The following is an 18,447-nucleotide window of genomic DNA, read 5'->3' on the forward strand; positions in this document are numbered from 1 at the left end:
AACAATAAAAGAAAAGGTCACCATAATTTCTGACAGATGTAAAAGTATGATCCAGATCCTGGCAATATCCTGGATACTAAGATCTGGAATATGAAATATGTGCTGGGTTATCGCAATTTTCAACACTGTCAGGAAACAAATTATCGTAAAAACCTGCAACTAACACCAAATTGTAGCAGACAGTCTGCTGAAAGGGAGTATAACATTAAAGTAGGACTAAAGTGTTGGTGACAATCACATCTAATCTCTTTCTCTAGTTTTGAATGACTTTTGATGTCTGCGTGCTTAGTGCTAGCTAATGTGCTGTGTAAGCTAGCTAAGACATACATTTATACATGCAGGAGCAGAGAAGTGTTGCATTTGTTTCTGTCCAAGTTAAAAGAGACTCTCTCTGTGTTATGCAGATGATAAATGCTGACTGAGAGAGAGCAAGGTCCTGTGTCGGTCATTTTGTGCAAATAAAAACAATGCAGTCACACCAGTTACATGAGCACAACTAGAGTTAACTGAGATGAAAGAATCTTGTTTTCTAAGAGTGTGATAAGGATTTATCAGCATAATGTGACCTGCTCACCCTGTAAGGACTCTTATCTGCATAACCAGCAACTCACTATACATGAGCGCTTATCTTATTTTGTACTCTGGTTTTGTTTTCTTCCTGTATGAGGACACAGCTTGTACAATGATGCAAAGAAAACACAAAACATCCGTTTATCCTGCCCCACATCCGAGCAGCCATAATCTAGGTTTTTGGAATATGGCATCAAATGGCTTTATCCCTTTTATCGCCTATTCTCTGTGAGCGTCCTCGCCCTGCCCTGCTCTGCTCTTCCCTGGCAGGGAGTATATCTCTGAGTATCTAATGCTGCTGAAGGCAAAGCAGTTTATCAGAGCTTAGTCATCATTGACCAGAGGCGAGGAAGCATGTAGTATATGTGTGTAAGAGTGTGTGTTAGACACAGCCATAAATTATGCATGGATATACCTTGAGCCATGCTTCCTGACATGCAGCTCTTTCTATTGATATCTCCAGCTTTTAGCTCAGTGCCCCAAGGGTGCTTCCTGGTGATGCAATCTACCCATTAAAAGAGCTTCTCCCTTTGGATTGTCTGTAATGTCAACAGACTTACAGCCTCACGAATGTTCCAGCTCAATCAGGCTGAACAAAATGGTCTTAGTATTTACAAAAACACTGCTTAAAGAAAGATCCAGAGTCACAAATACACAATCAGGATGCCAAACTGCTAAAAATATCACAATAATTATCATTTCAACCAACAGCTAATCTACATACATTATTACACAATCTTCAAAGTATGAAACCAAGGCTACTAAAGAACAATGTACATAATTTATTCTATAGTGCTTAGAGATAGAAAACAAACCACGGCTGGGCTGATAATTCAACATAAACCAAACCTCCCTGGTTGGCAAGATATCCTCTTGTGTATTTGAGGGTACATTCAACAGCAGGAATTCATAAACTGTGGTTATACCTGCCCTTGATACAAGGATTTATTTTATCATTAATGTTTTTGAAAGGGAAGGAACGACAGTAGTAAACACTGGGACAAAAAATGTGAGTATTGACATGACTGAGTTAGCAAGAATGCTAAATGACATTGGGCATCCCCAGGTGAGAGACAAGCAAACAAACAAAAGCAACAGACAGAATTGGCAGCTCACAGTTGCTCTCCGATACTAGTTTAAAACTCAAACAACATATGTGTTTTTATCTGTCTGTGGATTAACTATTTTTTCAAGGGCATATAACTGACACATTTCCTGAGGGCACACAATTTCTCAGGAAGGCCATGTAGAGAACTACTCATTCAGACAATGTTGCAAATTTTACTAATTTCATTGTCTTAGTGCCCATTTCCTAACAGCCCGATGTTTGAAGCTATGTAGAGGCAATTAACACAAATGTGGGATGCAAAATGGCACAAATGAAAATATTGAGGGCCTAATTAGCATCCTTCTTGGTCTGTTTTGGTCTGTTCATTGCCCAATAGGCAGGGCTTGTTTAAGAGTCCATGAGTCACCTCTAACCCCACCATGCCTCCTGAAGCTAACACCTACCAGGTTATACATGCCCAGTAGGAGTGCTTCGATGCACCCGTTACTCTGGCGATCCCTGCTGGCCGTGACACGCAGATATACCCACACCAGCTCGGGCAGGAACTGCAGGGTGAAGCGGCGTAGGCGGTCTTCAGAGCTCCTGTACAGCTCAAACAGCTGGTGGCAAACGGGCTCCAGGAGCTGGAGGGAGGGATGGTGAGCACAGGTTACGTTAACAAACACGTCTGAGACCCTTGAGCAAATACATTACGTCTAATGAGCTTTAATAGAAACAAGACATAGAAACCTCACAATACTGAAGATACTTTTTTTGACTGGTTGATTGGTTTTGATTGAAAATTTTAATTTTTAAAAATTCAATAGAATAATAAGCAAGAAAAAAAAACTTGTCAGACAAACAGAAGTTGGAACAATGAAACTTTGCAATTTTGCAAACAATCTAAAACAAACACAAAATCAAATTGTTCATTCCCCGACTAAAGTTCTTTTACATTTCCAAAAAAAAACGGAAGTAAGTAAAACTTTTTAATTCCCACCCCTTTTCCACTGTTAACTGACAAGTAAAAAATGTAAATGTGTGTGTGTGTTGTGTATATATATATATATATATATATATATATATATATATATATATATATATATATATATATATATATATTTATTTATTTATATATATAATATGATATAAAACTTGACTCAGATAAGCTCGGTGCAGGGGCGTCTAGCTAATTTTCTGAGCAGCAACTCTTTAAATGATCAATAACACTGAATAACTTAAGAGATTTTATAAATATATATATATACCATACTAACCCAAAGAGATGCACTATACATACAAAACTTAGCACTGGGAAAGTTGAAGAAAGATGATTAATCCTATTCTCAGATTTCTGTAACTCTATATGTCATCGCAAGGACACTGAGTCCCACTAACTCCTGCACAGCTCTGATTTCAAGGCATGAATGAATGTCAGCCTGACTGTACCACACTGGAGTGGACAGATGGAGGGAAAGTTTTGCACTCAGTCAGTGGAGGGAGGCGTGTAGGAGCAGGGGGATAAATCACTACAATGGGAGTCTGGTCAGATGTAGTCTCAGGGGAGCCAGCTGAGCCAATGTGTTTATACTGTCCAGGGGTCAGTGATGGGAGTGCCCACACAGCACTTCTGCTAATGTGAGTATTTGGTATGTGTGTGTGTGCTGCACTGTGACTGACCCTGAAATAAGCAGCTGACTTATTAATAAACTTGGTGAAACATTTGTTGCTTCATGTCATCAGAAAAAAAACACAATATTTAACCACGCCTCTGCATCCAGCCTGTGTCTCTACTGTACACACATTCACAAACACACTCTCACTTTAACTCTCTGCTGGATTGCTTCTCTGATCATTAATGGGATTGTGTAACCAGATTGACAACGCTAATCGAATTTAGGTCCTCCGTTGCCTGACACCCAGGCTCATTCATAGCAGAAAGAGGGGCACAGACTGTTTCATCAGAGTGGAATTAAAGTCGAATGAGATGCACTCAGTGCCTCGGGCCTTTGCTCAAAATGGTGTCATTTGATAAAGAGAAAAAGTACTACTTAAGTTTCGCTCGCACAGGAAACACCTGGGCATTCAAAGGAGAGTGTGTGATGCAGCACACCTAATAATAAATGAGGTTTGTGGCTGGTAACTGTGTTTGCATCTTTAAATAAGAGAGGAGCTTTTTAGTGTCAGCAGCAGATGTTGAGAGAGCTGTGTGAGCATGCGAGCACAACACGCTGTGCGTCATCTCACAGGTAAAGCTCCTGGCTGCGTGCCCGTCCCTGACTCTGTCTCAGAGTACAGTGTGCCGGTGTTTTAGTGTAGCCTGCAGACACCGCGCTGTGTCAGTTTATTGCTCACTTCCAACGGAGACTACATGATGTGAGTCACAACCAACACATTTCCCTGAGCTAAAAACAGACCTCACTAAGGGACCCCTGTGTGTGAGTGTGGCTTCACCTCATTGTTGGGGTCCTGGATGACTCTGTACAGAGCTGGCACCAGGGTCTTCTTCAGGTGAAGGCTGCCAGCGTAGCTGCGGATGTGAGTTTCTGGTAGCGACTAGAGGGAGGGGAAAGAAAAGGATGGTTCAGGAACTGCACAAGATTTACAAACATCATTCCTGGTAGTGTGTTTGGATCATCTCCCTCTTCAAAACTCACCTCAGAAAATGTCTGTTTAAATGTGCCTACTCTGTTTGATTCATTCCCTCCCCTATCGGTTGTTCATCATTGTTTTTGAAGTATTTTTTATGTTTTTTTGTACTTTTGTATTTTTTATGTATCATTTCTATTATTATTATCATGATCATTATTATTATTATTATTATTATTATTATTATTATTTATTTTTTTATTTTTTTATTTTTTTATATGAATGAGAAACTAACCTTTCAAAGTAAAAAAAAGTTGAATGAAACACTTCCTCTCAGGGCAGTGTTTAGTCTTGTTTTGCCTCAGTAAACCTTTTTTATGAAAGGCTTTTTACACAGTTATTGTCTGTGTCTGAAATCACTCTCATTGTTTACTCATTCACTTGTCTTATAAAACATCCACTCCACAATTTACTACACAGGGAGCAGAAAATTGAGGTTAGGGACACATACCAATCATCACTCCTTGACAAATGGATTGTATTTTAAGATTAGTAACATTAAACTCCTCCAGTTCACCTTTACCTGCATGACAATAACCGACATGCAGTCCAGGTTTGTTTGAAGGCACTGAACAGCACTGAGTAATGATGTCTGACAGGCCTGGGACGTCCTGGGGTGAGACTCTTTAAATGGTCAAGATTGTGTGTTTGTCTGCAGATGACAGGCGGCAGAGAGATATCCGCTCAGCGCCCAACTATGGTCATTTTGAGGACAGAACGCAGTGTGCCCGCCCGCCCGGCCTGCACCACTCACACAGTGAGTCATAGCCATCTATTTGCCTTGCTATTCATCATACTCCCTCTTTCTCTCGCTTTCACTATTTTGCGTGCTCTTCTAGTCTGCCTCTAAACACAAAAAACAAAACATAATTTCTTAGCTCTGGCTTGTGTTCAGTCTTGTGTACCATCATGTCTGACTGTGAAAAGTAGCAGGATCTCCTGCCAACAATCCCAAATTGTTTCACTAACACTCCCAGTGTATTAAAAACATCCTAAATATGTGCTGTTGATTGATCTGATAGGAAAACAGACACTTTGTACCAGAGATGTGTGTGTTTAGGTAACATTAGCATCAGAATGAGTCAGCTAAATGAATAATAAGATCATTGCAGAACAAAATTCTGAATTAAAATCTGGACATATGTTGCGTCACCAGCCAAGTCTGTAGCTCCAGCTAATGGCTACTGTCTTAATACTATAATGCTTGAACCTTCTATCTGGATTTAAACAAGCACAGCAGGGTGCAGTGCAGTTTGGCGGCATTTTGGTCTTAAAGAGACAGATAAAGCTGTGTGTACTCGCTGGGTGTGTGTGTGTCTGATTTTAAAAGGGCAGGTAAATGTTTGCCTGTAAGGAGTGAAGGCTAGTGGTGCTAGCTCTGCTAACTTTAGCCACAGACAGCAAACAAATCTGACATTGTCTACCTGCAGAGTGTGATCCTGTGCCGTGCTACATAAATCGTGTTTATATTTGTCAGTTTTTTATGGGAGAGGATAAGGGCCACTGGAAAAAAAAGAAAAAAAGACATCCATTTTTTTTATTTTTACTAAATAAAAAAAAATTCATGAATTTTATTTTAAAATAAATAATTATTTTTTAAATAAAAAATTAATTATTATTACTATATTTTCTGAAAAAAAGTCAGAATTCTGTTTTATTTTCTCAGAAAATATACTAATAAAAATGAATTCTGTTATTTATTTCAATTTTATTATTTTTATAAATTTTTTAAACTGACCTTTTTTTTTAGCGGCCCTTGTCCTCTTTCATAGTTTTCTGAGTCCGAGCCTTTATCTGATACTGTTAGAATTGTGTTTGCATGCATCTCATCTTTAATGTACTGTATATTAGAAATAAATCATCAAAATAACATCATCCATGAAAACCATATTCATACCTAACATGTCACAAAGCAGCCTCTACTAATAGCATTTCACCGTGTTTGATGTTCAGCTGTGGTTACGTGAAGCTGACTCTTTGCTGTTTTTGCCTCCATTGCATCATCCTTTAAGCACTCGAGAGAACTTTAAACGGCATTAATCCTGGTATTAAAACAGCTCCACACTTTCGACTGTCTGAGTTTTAGAGTCTGCCTCTACTTTACATGTCTTCAAAAGCAAGTTTTATGAAAGTATAACGTGACTGTTAAATGTCAGCCGAGTCTCACGGATTGAATCACAGTCTGTTCTCTGAGAGGGTGAAATGCTCGAGCTTTAAACTCATGTTGTTGAGCCTGAATCACGTTTACAGTGACGAAACTAGAGCTGACAAAGTAGAGCTGACCCTGAGTCTTACCTGTCCTTTGTGAGCCCAATTCTTGCATGAATTCATTTAATAGAATTATCATATTCAAAGGATCACTACGCTGGAAGAATAGAGATGTCATGCAAAAACTTGCAGGCTCAATAGTCTTTAATCAGAGCTGTTACGCCCACAGTTTGAGGTTTTCTTTGGAAAAAAACTCCATAGATGACCTCAGGGAGAACATTTCACTTTCATGAGTCATGACGGAGAAGCAGAGGAGAGGACGTTTTTTTTTACCTTGAATTCTGAGAGCCATTCTTCGACAACACTGCGCTCTGAACCCAGCATCTTCCTCAGAGACCTCCCTTTGGCTGCCTGATGGAGGGACAAAAAGAGAACATTAAGCGTGCACTTAAAACACACAATATGTGCCTGAAAACAACATGTTAAAGATGGTTCAAGTCTTTGTACTCAAAAGCAAAATTGGAGATCACATTTCATGCTTTTTCCCTGATATACGCACAGATTCACTTGTAGACACCTGGAATCTGATGAGACGGGGTTGTGATTGGAGGTAAAAACACGGTTGACCTTTAATACCTCCTGAGTGTGGAAGCTGTGATGCTGGCTGCAATGTTACATAAGGAGCCAAATTCAGTGACCTTATCAGTCACCATGGATCTGAGATGACAAGATCATTACAGGAAGTCTCACAGGGTTCCCACTCAAACTTAAAATGCAGAGGGATTAAGATGCTGCCTTTGATTTTCTGAACAGATCTCTTTAAAACAGACACAAAATCTTAAAGAAAAGCATTTTAACCAGCGTCAAAGTTTGAGAAGAATCAACAACAGAAAATATTGATAAAACACTGAAATAAATAGAGAGCTGCTGACCTGAGCTCCGCAGATTCTGCTCATGATACATTTTCAAACATACTCTAATCCCATGCTTCAGTCACACTGTTATCCCTGCTCCTCTCTGTACGCAGCAGCTAAAAATAACTTCAGCAAACTGCCCAAAATAAAAAGCCATTTCTCCTTCAGACTTCATCCCATGGAAAAAAATTAATTATCCCATGAAAAGGCGAGCTATGGAGGAGACATGTGCCTCTAACTGTGAGCATGTGTTAGTGTTAGTGTACATTCACAGGCTCCAGAGACAGTTTTGGTACGGGTTAAAGTTATATCATAAGCCAAGCTGCCAAAAAGACGGAGATAAATAATGTTTAGTTATTTTTCAAATTAATACGGCATGTAAACACACAACAACCTTCACTGAAGACTGTCACAATTTAGAGACGATTATGAGATGTTCATTGAAAAAGGCAGCAGATTTAAGCAAAACATCAACCTGTTAAAATCAGAGAGATGAGATCTTCCTGTACACAAGAGTCAAAAGTTTGTTTCTGTCACCATCATGGACCATGCCACTTAATGGGTTTTATACTAGTGTCAGCTTAATGTGTTCACCTGCAACAACCTTTCCAAAGGCTTTTGAGTTTTGAGTTGATGGGATTAGGGATTAGAGCTAACTCAATGTATTCTAATTTCCAAGTGGGAAGATCCCATTTGAGGTGAGTGACCTTGTTCAACTTCTGCAGGACAGTGAATGTGATACCAGCATGATCCAGGAGAAATCCTCACAGTCTGGGCTTTTTCTCAGATTCCTCGGGTGAGAATTCAGTCAAAGGGGACATATCATGCTTGTTTCTCCTTTTCACTATGTCAGACTAGGATGCCTGTAAAGCATTTCTGCCCTCAGTACAAGTCATTTAGTTCCTTCATTGCCCCACAATAGCATTCTCAATATCCTCATTTTAGGTCATTCTGAAGATCTCGTTAAAACGCTCCGTTTTGAGAATGACCTCCAGTAACCTCGCAACGTCACAGCCCTTTGTGCTCTGATTGGTCAGTTCTATCAGAGGGGTGGAGGGGGTAGAGCCAGGGGGCGGTTTTTGCAGCATGGCGGTATTTACAAAATCGCCACACTGAATGGAGCAGACCGAGTGAGTTTGCTGTTTGCCAAAACTTCAACGTAAGGCATTGATAGCACTAATAAAATGGCAGAGTGTAGGATACTTCCTTTTGTATTGGACCCTGAGTCAGACCCGGATGGTTTTGCAGCTCAGGAGGAAGAAAATCCACCTGGACACAGATCATCTCAGGACGCTTCAGTGTGGTGAGTCAAACCGGTACTGTAACATGTATAGTTTATACATGGAAATATAGGCAGACTTCACCAATAAACTATTTCTATAACAGGGCTCCATCCTGCTCCTTCACTTTTCTCTGTCTGTTTTATCCATCATGCTGAAAGTGTAGTCTAAAGATCGCCTCTACCGTCAGTTCGTCACTATGTTATTACCGCAGCATTATTGTGGTCCAGGTTCACAGTGCATGTCAGATCAAGCATGCAAATATCACAGTCTCACAAGTATTACGACGTCTGCTAAAACTACAGTGTTTTAACTGCTGATTCACCGTGTAAAGCCGAGCTGCTCAGCAGAGCAGAGTCCCTGCATCCAGCATTCAGTCAGTCGGCTCTTGGTGGGTGTATCCCTCAGTGGCGGTTGTGTGACTAACTGACATCACAGAGGAGGAGCTGCTTTATCAGATTACTCCAATAAAAAGAAAGGATCCTCGTGTCGTCATGAAGGTCGAAATCTCGAAGCCAAATGGCAATGAACTATTTTCAGAGACATCAAATCTCATTCTAGGATATCAGAAAAAATACAATATCTCATTTTTTGAAAATTCAGGGGGTGAAAGGTCTTGTTTTCAACTTCATTTTTTTATATGAAAGTATTAAATTAGGGATCAGCATGATATGTCCCCTTTAAGAGAAAGGTGAATGAAAAAGATGAATACACCAAGGTCACACAGGGATAACAAGAGGTGACAGCATTTATATCACAAAGATGTGACCTGCCCGTTCCATGCTCCTCCCTTTGTGCTCCCACAGCATCAGACATGTGACAGAGAGTGATGTAAATAAACTCCTCGCGGCGGTATCTGGGTCAGCGTTGCTGGTTAACTTTCATACATGCAAGCAAACAGGACCGAGCGGACTGATTAAACATGGACAGCTAGTCAGAGCTGAGCAGTTAAGACTGTGGAGGCACAGACTCAGGGATGTTCGTATGCAGAATTTGTCAGATTTCAGAAAGTTCTGCTCTTTCTGTGAGTCTCAAACAGTTCAAAGTGTGACTTTGTGCAAAGTCTTGATGCTTAAGCTAACAGTAAGCCAGGATGGTAACACGCCCTTGTTTAATCTCATTTGTTACACCCGAGTCATTACAGGTCAGGAAGCTTGCAGACGCTTTGAGGCCTCTCTGGATTTACATTTCACTTTCTTGATGTTTTATGCTCCCACACAGGAAACGCAAACTTTATTAGATTCACTGGAAAAAGTGTAAACAATGAAAAAATGCTTGGAAAAATTTGTTCTGAGACTTGAAAACAGGGGGTTAAAGATCAATGCTGAATAACAACATGAAGTTACATTATTTTAAAATGTAAGTGAAGCCATTTCCTTTCATTTTACAGGTTACTCCTTGATTAAATAAATACCGATATGACAAAACAGTGTTGATTCCCATAAAATCTTCATTTCCATCCAGACAAACACCTTTCTGGCTCCCTCTCATCCCAGCTCTGTGAAAGGTATCAGGAAATGTCGGACAACAGACGTGCAGATACAAGATTTGTGATTTGTTCTGTGTCTACAGGAGATGGAGCTCCTGGTCGCTGCTCGGAGCAGATGACAATCTGAAGCGGTCTAATCTTCCTGTGTGAGGACTCTCCTTTAATCTGACTGTGTGAATTGAAAGGCTCCAGTTAGTTAGCTTGTTCAGCTCTTCATGAAAGGCTGACTCATTCATTTCCTCTGGCTTGTCAAACTGTCAAAGACTCGCCAAAGTGAAGTTCTCCATCGGCCGGGCAGGCTTATCAGTTACCATGGGAACTGCAGTGGAGTGACTTTCAGGCAGTGGCAAATATTCAGCAGCAAGTAATGAGTGTTTTTGAAAACAACTAATGTTATAAAAGCTGTGGAAGCAGTGAGTCAGGGCTGGACCTGTCCAGATTATTACATCATGAACCTCAACATCACATGTCTTTAGAGCACAAAACAGAACAGGAACGTTCAGATTATAAATATCATGTATCTAAACACCATCTTTACCACCAGTTACATCACATCTTTTTTGTGTTGAGCAAAGTCCAGACTGAAACGTTGCTTGATAAACTATACCAGACAGACGCCACACATAGTCAAGCCACCATTAATCTGCAAGGCGGGTACACACTATAGGATGATCTGGCTGATTATTGTCCTGATCTCCTCCTTACGACCAAAGCCAGCTAAGGCCTGATTGTCTGATGTCTCTAAATGGCATCATGTGTGATCTTCCTGTGGTGTGGGGTGAGTTGGGTGTGATTTTGTTCAGTCGGAAATGTTCTGAAGGCCTCAGACTGAGAGATAGTAGATAATGAACATGTTTAATATTAGCAACTAAAAATCCTGTAGTGTGTGGGGCGCTCTGAGAGGAGCCAGGCAGGTATAGTGTGTGATGTCACATGTACCGGAGTAAAGCCAATCAAGACACGAGGGCTGTGTCCGAAATCACTCCCTATTCACTTTATATAGTGCACTATATAGCGAATACGCCATTTTGTAGTGCTGTACAAAATCTAAGTGAGCATGGTCATTGACTATATAGTCCACTCAATGTATCCCACAATGCATTTTGAAAAGTAGTGTATTAGTGATGCTCACTATATGAGCAATAAATACCATCATGATTGCGGTTTAAACTAGAGCTGAAACGATTCCTCGAATGATTCGAGGTACTCGATTACAAATATTATTCGAGTAATTTTCTCCGCCTTGAGGAATCGTTTAATTTTAAAAAAGATCAAAGAGTGGTATTTCAAACAGAGCTGAGGCCATATTAAGAGAGTTTCAGACCCCTCAAGCTACCTCTTATACAAAATAGCAACTAGCAACAAATCTAGCTTCTTTTCTGGAGTTTGGAGACTAATGGGTCTTTCTACGAAACGGGTGCCACAACATTTGATGAGATGTACAAGGCACAAAAAATGTGTCAAAGTGTGTTTACAAATTTTGGAGCTACCAAAGCAAGTGCTCTTATTGACATGCTGTATCAGAAAATTCTATTTCTTAAAGTGAAAAATTTTCATTTGAAAAATAACTGCTCTTTAACTAAACAAAAATGTATTTTATCCGATTACTCGATTAATCGATGGGATTTTCAGTAGAATACTCGAACACTAAAATATTCGATAGCTGCAGTTCTAGTTCAAACAGAAGAAATGGCTGATAACATGATTACTGATAACATGAGACAAAATTAAAAACTGTCAGACAACAACATTTAACTCTTTGTTTAACTTTCCGGCGAGTGTGTCTCACAACTTCGAGCAGAGAAACAAACTAGAGATGGACCGACACGGATGAAGCCGATATTAATTTGCAGTCAAAGTGCAAATATTGGTGTCAAAATTTTGAACAATACAAACTCCAACACTTAGCTGCATTCAAATACCTTTTAACCATGAGTTCATTAAACAGCTCCAAGGCTTAGCAGCATGTTTTATTAAGTTAAATGAAAACTTTAGAAAATAAATAGCTAAAGTTTTCTACAGTAAATAAAGTTTTCCAAAATTTCAATGTAACTGCAATAACTGTAATAACTGCACTGCTGATTTGCTGTAACCCAACCCAAGGCTCTGCTTGTAACCAATCAGATAGTATTGTGGGTGGGACAGTGCTGGGGACTTAGTAGGGACTGCAGAATGCAGAGCGGAGCCGCAACAACGCAGTTTTAAATTTGTTTCTTATCGGCCGTCAATTAGAAAAAAGGCCGATTCCGATATGCTTCAAAATGCCAAATATCGGCCCCGATAACCGGTCTATCCCTAAAACAAACAACACGAACGTTAGCCCCTAAACCGTGTATCGCGGGTGATTCATTCACTGGACCTTGTAATTATCAAACACAGCTACAGTTCTATGCAAATATATGGTTAATTTATTTAAAAAATAATGTGTAATAAATGTTTATATCATATTTGGCTGCTGTGGAAAATAAGCTAAGTATAATATCAGCTAACACTGAAATAAAAAACGTTTTGCAGTGTTTGAGAAAAATTATAACTGTAAATCCTCAGCCGTCCATGAGCGACACAAGAGTAATTATGTCACTGTCAGCGGCTGGCGAGTGAGTGATCAGTGTCCGAAATGTTGTTTTAATTTGACTGATAGAGTGGACTATATAGTCCACTACATCTAATTCACTATATAGTGAGTAGTGAGAAGGAAATGAGTGAATGATTTCGGACACAACCAAGCTGACTAAGGGGGCAAGATCCAGTTAATAAAAATGAAACCTATGAGGAAGTGCCAAAAGTTGCTGTGCATCGAGAATCCGCTTGAGGCTGGCTGCAGAAAGACCGGAAATGACGCACACACCCAGCCATTGAAACAGATTTGTAAGGCATTAAAAACATATTTACAGCCTGGTTCAAAAAACGGATAGGGTTTAAAACGCTGATTTCACTATCGGCACACACTGTACGGTGAGTGATTTTTTTTCTATCTCTGCGGTTTCGAAGTTATTAAAATCATTTGATTGTCCAATCAGAGGCACTGCTCAGGTCACGTGACTGCCATGTGCTCTGTAGCTGCTCGAAGAAAAACTCACAGCTGGCGTCATATCAATGTGGCTGCGTCCGTGGATTGGCTTCATTTCATGGTTTCAGGAACAGACAGTGACGTTGCAGAGGCTACGTCCATGTTTTATACAGACTATGGAGCTGACTCAGCTGACTGACTGAAGAGGAAGTAAGAAATCTATCTGTAATACTTGTGACGACTTAACTCACCACCAGCACGCATTGTTATTCATACAGCCCATGTGCCAGGCTTTAGAGGAAAGCTGTGCTTACCTCAGTTTCCCAGAACTCAGATCTCCACTGGGAGAGGCGAATGGTTCTCCACAGTGTCACACATCTGTCAGTCACTGAGCGTCACCTGCAACAACAAGGAAGAGAGATCCATCAGTTATCTGATAAAACATGAAGGCAAAAAGCTGTCTGCGAAAAGGCTTTTGATACGGCAACAGCCCACGATGCGCTTTAAAACTATAAGGTGCACTAACCAAGGTTTTAAAATGACATCAACTTGTGTTTAACAATTTTTTAGAGAAATATTTTTACCTTAAAGATTTACTCAGTACACTACTGACAGGTTTTTGGAAATAAGCTTCACTTTTTCTTTTACCTCTTTTTGTGCTACTTGAATAGCTTGCACAAAAAGTTGTGTCGTGTCGATTGTGTTACTTTTTAAGCTAACTAAACCTCAAACAGTCCATCAATTTTGATTAAAAATATGCAAATATGAGGCTTAGAAGTTTGAATGTGTGCCCTAAGCAAAGAATCTTTAAACTTATTTAAAGAAAGTAATGACAATAAACAACCATGGTACAATTAACATAATATACAAGCATTTAGTTTCAGAATTAAAAAAAATGCTGTTTCCTTTTAATTTGTTCAGCAAACTGTTTTCTAAGCTTACTTTGAGGCAAAGCAGTCAAAGAGTCAATCTTCAAGTTTCCCTTTTGTTGCATAGCAACAGTCAGCTGGCCAACTTGTTGTCCTCGCCTGCTATAAATGCATCCTGAACATCCACGCCCAGAGTATTTACTGTATTTGGCATTAAGATTAAGGCTTTGGTGAGACAGGAAAAGACGCTGAGGCCCTGAGAAGCAGACAGAGCCACATCACCGAGCTCTCCAGATAATGTGGAGCGTTTCAAACACAGCCTCGTGGTTATCTCAAGGACTCTTACATTGGCAATTCATCACAAAGACTCAAGGAAATTACCATACACAAGTCCCATCTGTCTAGAATGATGAGTATACCCTCTCTATCTAATGAATGCTGTAAAGAAGCTTTTCATTTTCTTCTAGCCAGATAAAGGGAAATGATTTTGTATGAGTCATCAAAGCCCAGGGTAACAGTGCCTCCAGGTTCAGAGGATACAGCACAGGGAGGGATCAGGAATGAATAATACAGCTCAAACTAAAGAAGCAGCATGAATGCCTTACATATAAGATGTCATGACCACGCAGGCTAAAGGTTTGACAAGATAATCATTTAACTCTCAAGGTCACAGGAAGCTTTTAGCAGGGTTTTGAGGTTTCTATCTCTTCTGTCTTAGATATAGTTAGATTAGAAATCATGTTTCAGAACTTACCAAAGAGCACAGACTAACGGGAGGCTCAGGGTACAAAGTGTTCATATTGAGCCACTCGTTCTTTTAAACTCTTGATGTATAAAGAAGCCATTGTGGGAAATGTCATCAATCAATGGGCAGCGCTGTTTACTGATGGCATTATTGGATTTCTGCATCTGCATAAAACAGGAGCAGCTTTTTCAGGCATTGAACTAAAATGTTCAGTGTTTCAATTCAATTTTATCTGCCAAAAAATACCTTGAAGAATCTATAATATAATTTTTTTTTTTTTTTCTTTTTTAATTAAACTAATGTGGAAGGTCTGGCAGGTTGGCTGTCCTGTGAAGCACAGTAACATTATGACAAGCAAACCATTTGTTAGTTGTTTTGGCGTTGTGGGCAGGTGCTTCGTCCTCTTTGAAAAGGATCATCTCTGTAAAGCTTGTCAGCTCCTCGGCTAACTACTACTGGACAACAGTGTCAGCAATAAAATACAGAGGACCAACACCGACAGATGACACGGCACTTTCAAATAATTCAAATAATACAAAAAGACTGCTCTAAACTTTATCCTGAACATAAATATTCTTGTTTCTTGCACCATAATAGTACAAAAAATTTCCTCTTTATCGGTTGTGGTGCCCCACGCGGCAACTCGTACGTCTTGTCTCTTTGCTGATTTTGTCCTGTATATGTGTGTCAATAAAGTTTTCTAGCTGTAAAAAAAAGAAAAAAAAACAACTCAAATGATCACTCACTGTGAGTTTTTGCAGTGGAATAAGGTAAAAAGGTGTCATCTTCAGTGGTTGTCAGTTGTGTGTGGTCTGACACCTACCCCCTCACACTGGTTACAGGTGTTAAACTTTGCCTCCTACCAACAGTCAGACCTCAGTCTTTTTTTTTTTTTTTTGCCTTTTAAGGTCATAAAGAACCATCACTGCTCATTTCAGTTTGTTCCATAACCAACCAAACACTCTACACAGGAGCTTTAATTAGATATTTCAAACAGTTTTAAGCCACATTTAGAAAACTGTGCGTTTGCCTCCATTACTGTCTTGATTGAGTATCATATGACATTTCAAAACAATCCTGTGTATCCACATACTTTAATGACATATTTGATCCAGCTTTAAAAAATAATTTCAGTGTGCAGAGGCTTGCTCACTCCTTTGTAAAAACTAAAGCCCTGTTACAATGAGGAAACAGTGAAAGCAGGAAGATCTGTCAATGAAGTCTCTCTGAGGACCTTTCAAAGAATACCACACAAATGAAAGGGACAATAACTTTAGAGATGTAGTGCACCTGTCTTTGAAGTGCTGTACAAGTCAAATGAAATTTGGTGAGTGTCTTAAATTTTATAGTGTAAGAGATGATGACTGTACTGTACAGTAAAATAGGACATGCCTTTTCAACATCTAGCTCAGGCTTAGTAAGAAGAAAAAGAAAGGGAACAAAGAAAAAAAACAGCTATATCCTTCTTTCTTGTTGAAACAGTGAATAATTAGCTTGAGCTGCACTGTACTGTAAAGGACTGCACTGTGTAATTTGTCCCCACTTTGGCCCCGATCCTACCACAGTGTTTTTGTGTCTCATTAAAACAATCCTCTGCAGTCAGCCGTCACTGTTAGCTAAATATGTCATACACCTAATGAGGCCTGTCAAGTGACAATAAGCAAATTTCCTTCTAGCGCTGCTCTTCCTCTGTGCAGGACCTGCTCATTGTCCTGCAGCGAGCCTCACAAGGGGACAGGAGAGTGCCAGCCCATCCTGTTTACGGCACTTCAAACCCCAAATCACAATGACATTGCTTGACTGACAAAGCCAGTGAGTACTTTGGGTTTCATGACGAGCGGTTTGGTATGCAACAACAAAATGCCAACTTCAGCAGTCTTGGTAATATCACCTCAGATCAACGCTGACACTAAAAAATGTTCAACTTCAACAATACTTTTCTTCAAAGAAGTAATATTATAGATATTCCACATTACTGCGTCAAACAATGTGGTAATATTTTTGTTCTGTTGTGTATTTTTACCCAGTTTTGCATCAAGACAAACAAACAGCTCAGGCTTTACACATGGAGCTTTTCCATCCTGCCAACTCCCATATTTACACAAATGTGTTTTCCCCTCTGGTGCGTAACTCCCTCTTTTCCAGTTCAACAGTGGAACAACTTCAAACCACCACTCTCCTCTTTACTTTAACTCTAAGAGAGGAGGTATGATGAAGCAGACTGTAGAAACGGGGCTTAATGTAGACTACTTAAGAGTAGTGTAGCAAGCAGGAAGTTTGAGACTGAACCAATAAAGCTGATGCAGAAGAGTCAAAAATCACAGTTCCTCCAGCATACACTGGCTGCAGGTGGTGTCACTGAGTCCACATCCGTGTTTTACACAGTCTATAGCAGTGGTCCCCCAAACTACGGCCTGGCCCCCTGAACGATACCAGAGGTGCATTATGATTTTCTGTTTTTCAGTCCGGCCACATGATCGAGACTTACACATGTATAGAACGTAACTTTCTATTCCACCCTTCTGCAGTTTGTGCCCTATCTGAAACCCCTCCCCTAAAAAAATAAATCCTGTTATACAACCAAACTGGTAGAGAAATGTATTGTGCTGGTAGGTGATGTATCACTTGGTTTGGTTTCTGAGCCTGCTTGCTTTCTGGTTTTCACAGTGAAGTTAATGAGAGAGAGCTGGTGTCTGCAAGTAAGTTAATATTTCATGTTTTTTTTTTTCTCTGTGAAAAACCTGAAAAAGGTTATTTAGTTATTATTTATTTCATAAATAGTGTTATATATTTCATTTAGGGATGCACGATATTGGATTTTTGCCGATATCCGATAAGCCGATATATCGAAACCCCTTTTGGCCGATACCGATAATCACAAGTTTGTTTGTTTTCTTCACTGTAAAGAAAGCTGAGTCTATCCTGTACTGGAATTGATACGTTACTCTTATTGTGACGGTCTAATTTGTTTAAGAAACACACATAAAACAAGACAAAAAAAACATTTGATTTGACCATAAATAAGAAATGTATTATTTTTTCAAACTCAAGACATTCAGTATTTAAATACAGAAAAATAATTTCTCTAGATCACATGAACTTTAAATGTACAATGCAATTTTAAACATAACCAAGTTGCATTTGATTATTTTAGAGCTACTGTAACAACCTGGTGACAGACACAGAGCTCTATAGTGCAAATAAATGACGTGCTACATTTTATTTAAGGAGCTTATTTTTCAGATGGAAAATAATAATAATCCTAATTGAATAGCACCTTATCGGCTGTGCATATCGGCAGAAATTTTCATATCTGCTGATACCGATAAACGTGTTTTTAAGCTTTTATCAGCCGATACCAATATTGTGCCGATAATATTGTGCATCCCTAATTTCATTAATGCTGTCATTATTTTTTTCTGTTTTTTTTTTTCCTGTCAAGATCCCAGAAAAGGGTTATTAATATTTGGTTATGTGTGGCTTTCTGGGAAGAAATAAATATTTACGTTTGGAAAACTCTGCGATCGTCACACTATTTTTTAACAAACTGACCCTGCCCCCCTATTAGAGAAAGGAAAAGTTGTTTGGCCCTGTCGGGAAAAAGTTTGGGAACCCCTGGTCTATAGTATAAAGCTCTACAGGCTCTCCATGAGGCTGAGCTAAAT

The 18,447-nt window shown here is 39.5% G+C and overlaps 1 protein-coding gene across 3 annotated transcripts in view; it reads right to left on the reverse strand.

Annotated features, from left to right (window-relative positions):
* LOC141808020 (hyccin 2) overlaps positions 1 to 18,447 on the reverse strand; it is a 57,325-nt gene that overhangs the window by 21,713 nt on the left and 17,165 nt on the right. For all 3 annotated transcript variants that reach the window (XM_074694306.1, XM_074694304.1, XM_074694305.1), the window contains exons 2-5: positions 13,483 to 13,567; positions 6,809 to 6,886; positions 4,073 to 4,174; positions 2,083 to 2,262 (exon numbers count right to left, since the gene is read on the reverse strand). In XM_074694306.1, the coding sequence (XP_074550407.1) occupies positions 2,083 to 2,262; positions 4,073 to 4,174; positions 6,809 to 6,859 (333 nt within the window). In that variant the 5' untranslated portion in view covers positions 6,860 to 6,886; positions 13,483 to 13,567. The remainder of the gene's footprint in view (positions 1 to 2,082; positions 2,263 to 4,072; positions 4,175 to 6,808; positions 6,887 to 13,482; positions 13,568 to 18,447) is intronic.

This window comes from Halichoeres trimaculatus, unplaced genomic scaffold, assembly GCF_033239565.1.
Source record: "Halichoeres trimaculatus isolate MK-OKI-2021-1 unplaced genomic scaffold, fHalTri1.1 fHalTri1_scaffold_19, whole genome shotgun sequence".
NCBI lineage: Eukaryota > Metazoa > Chordata > Actinopteri > Labriformes > Labridae > Halichoeres > Halichoeres trimaculatus.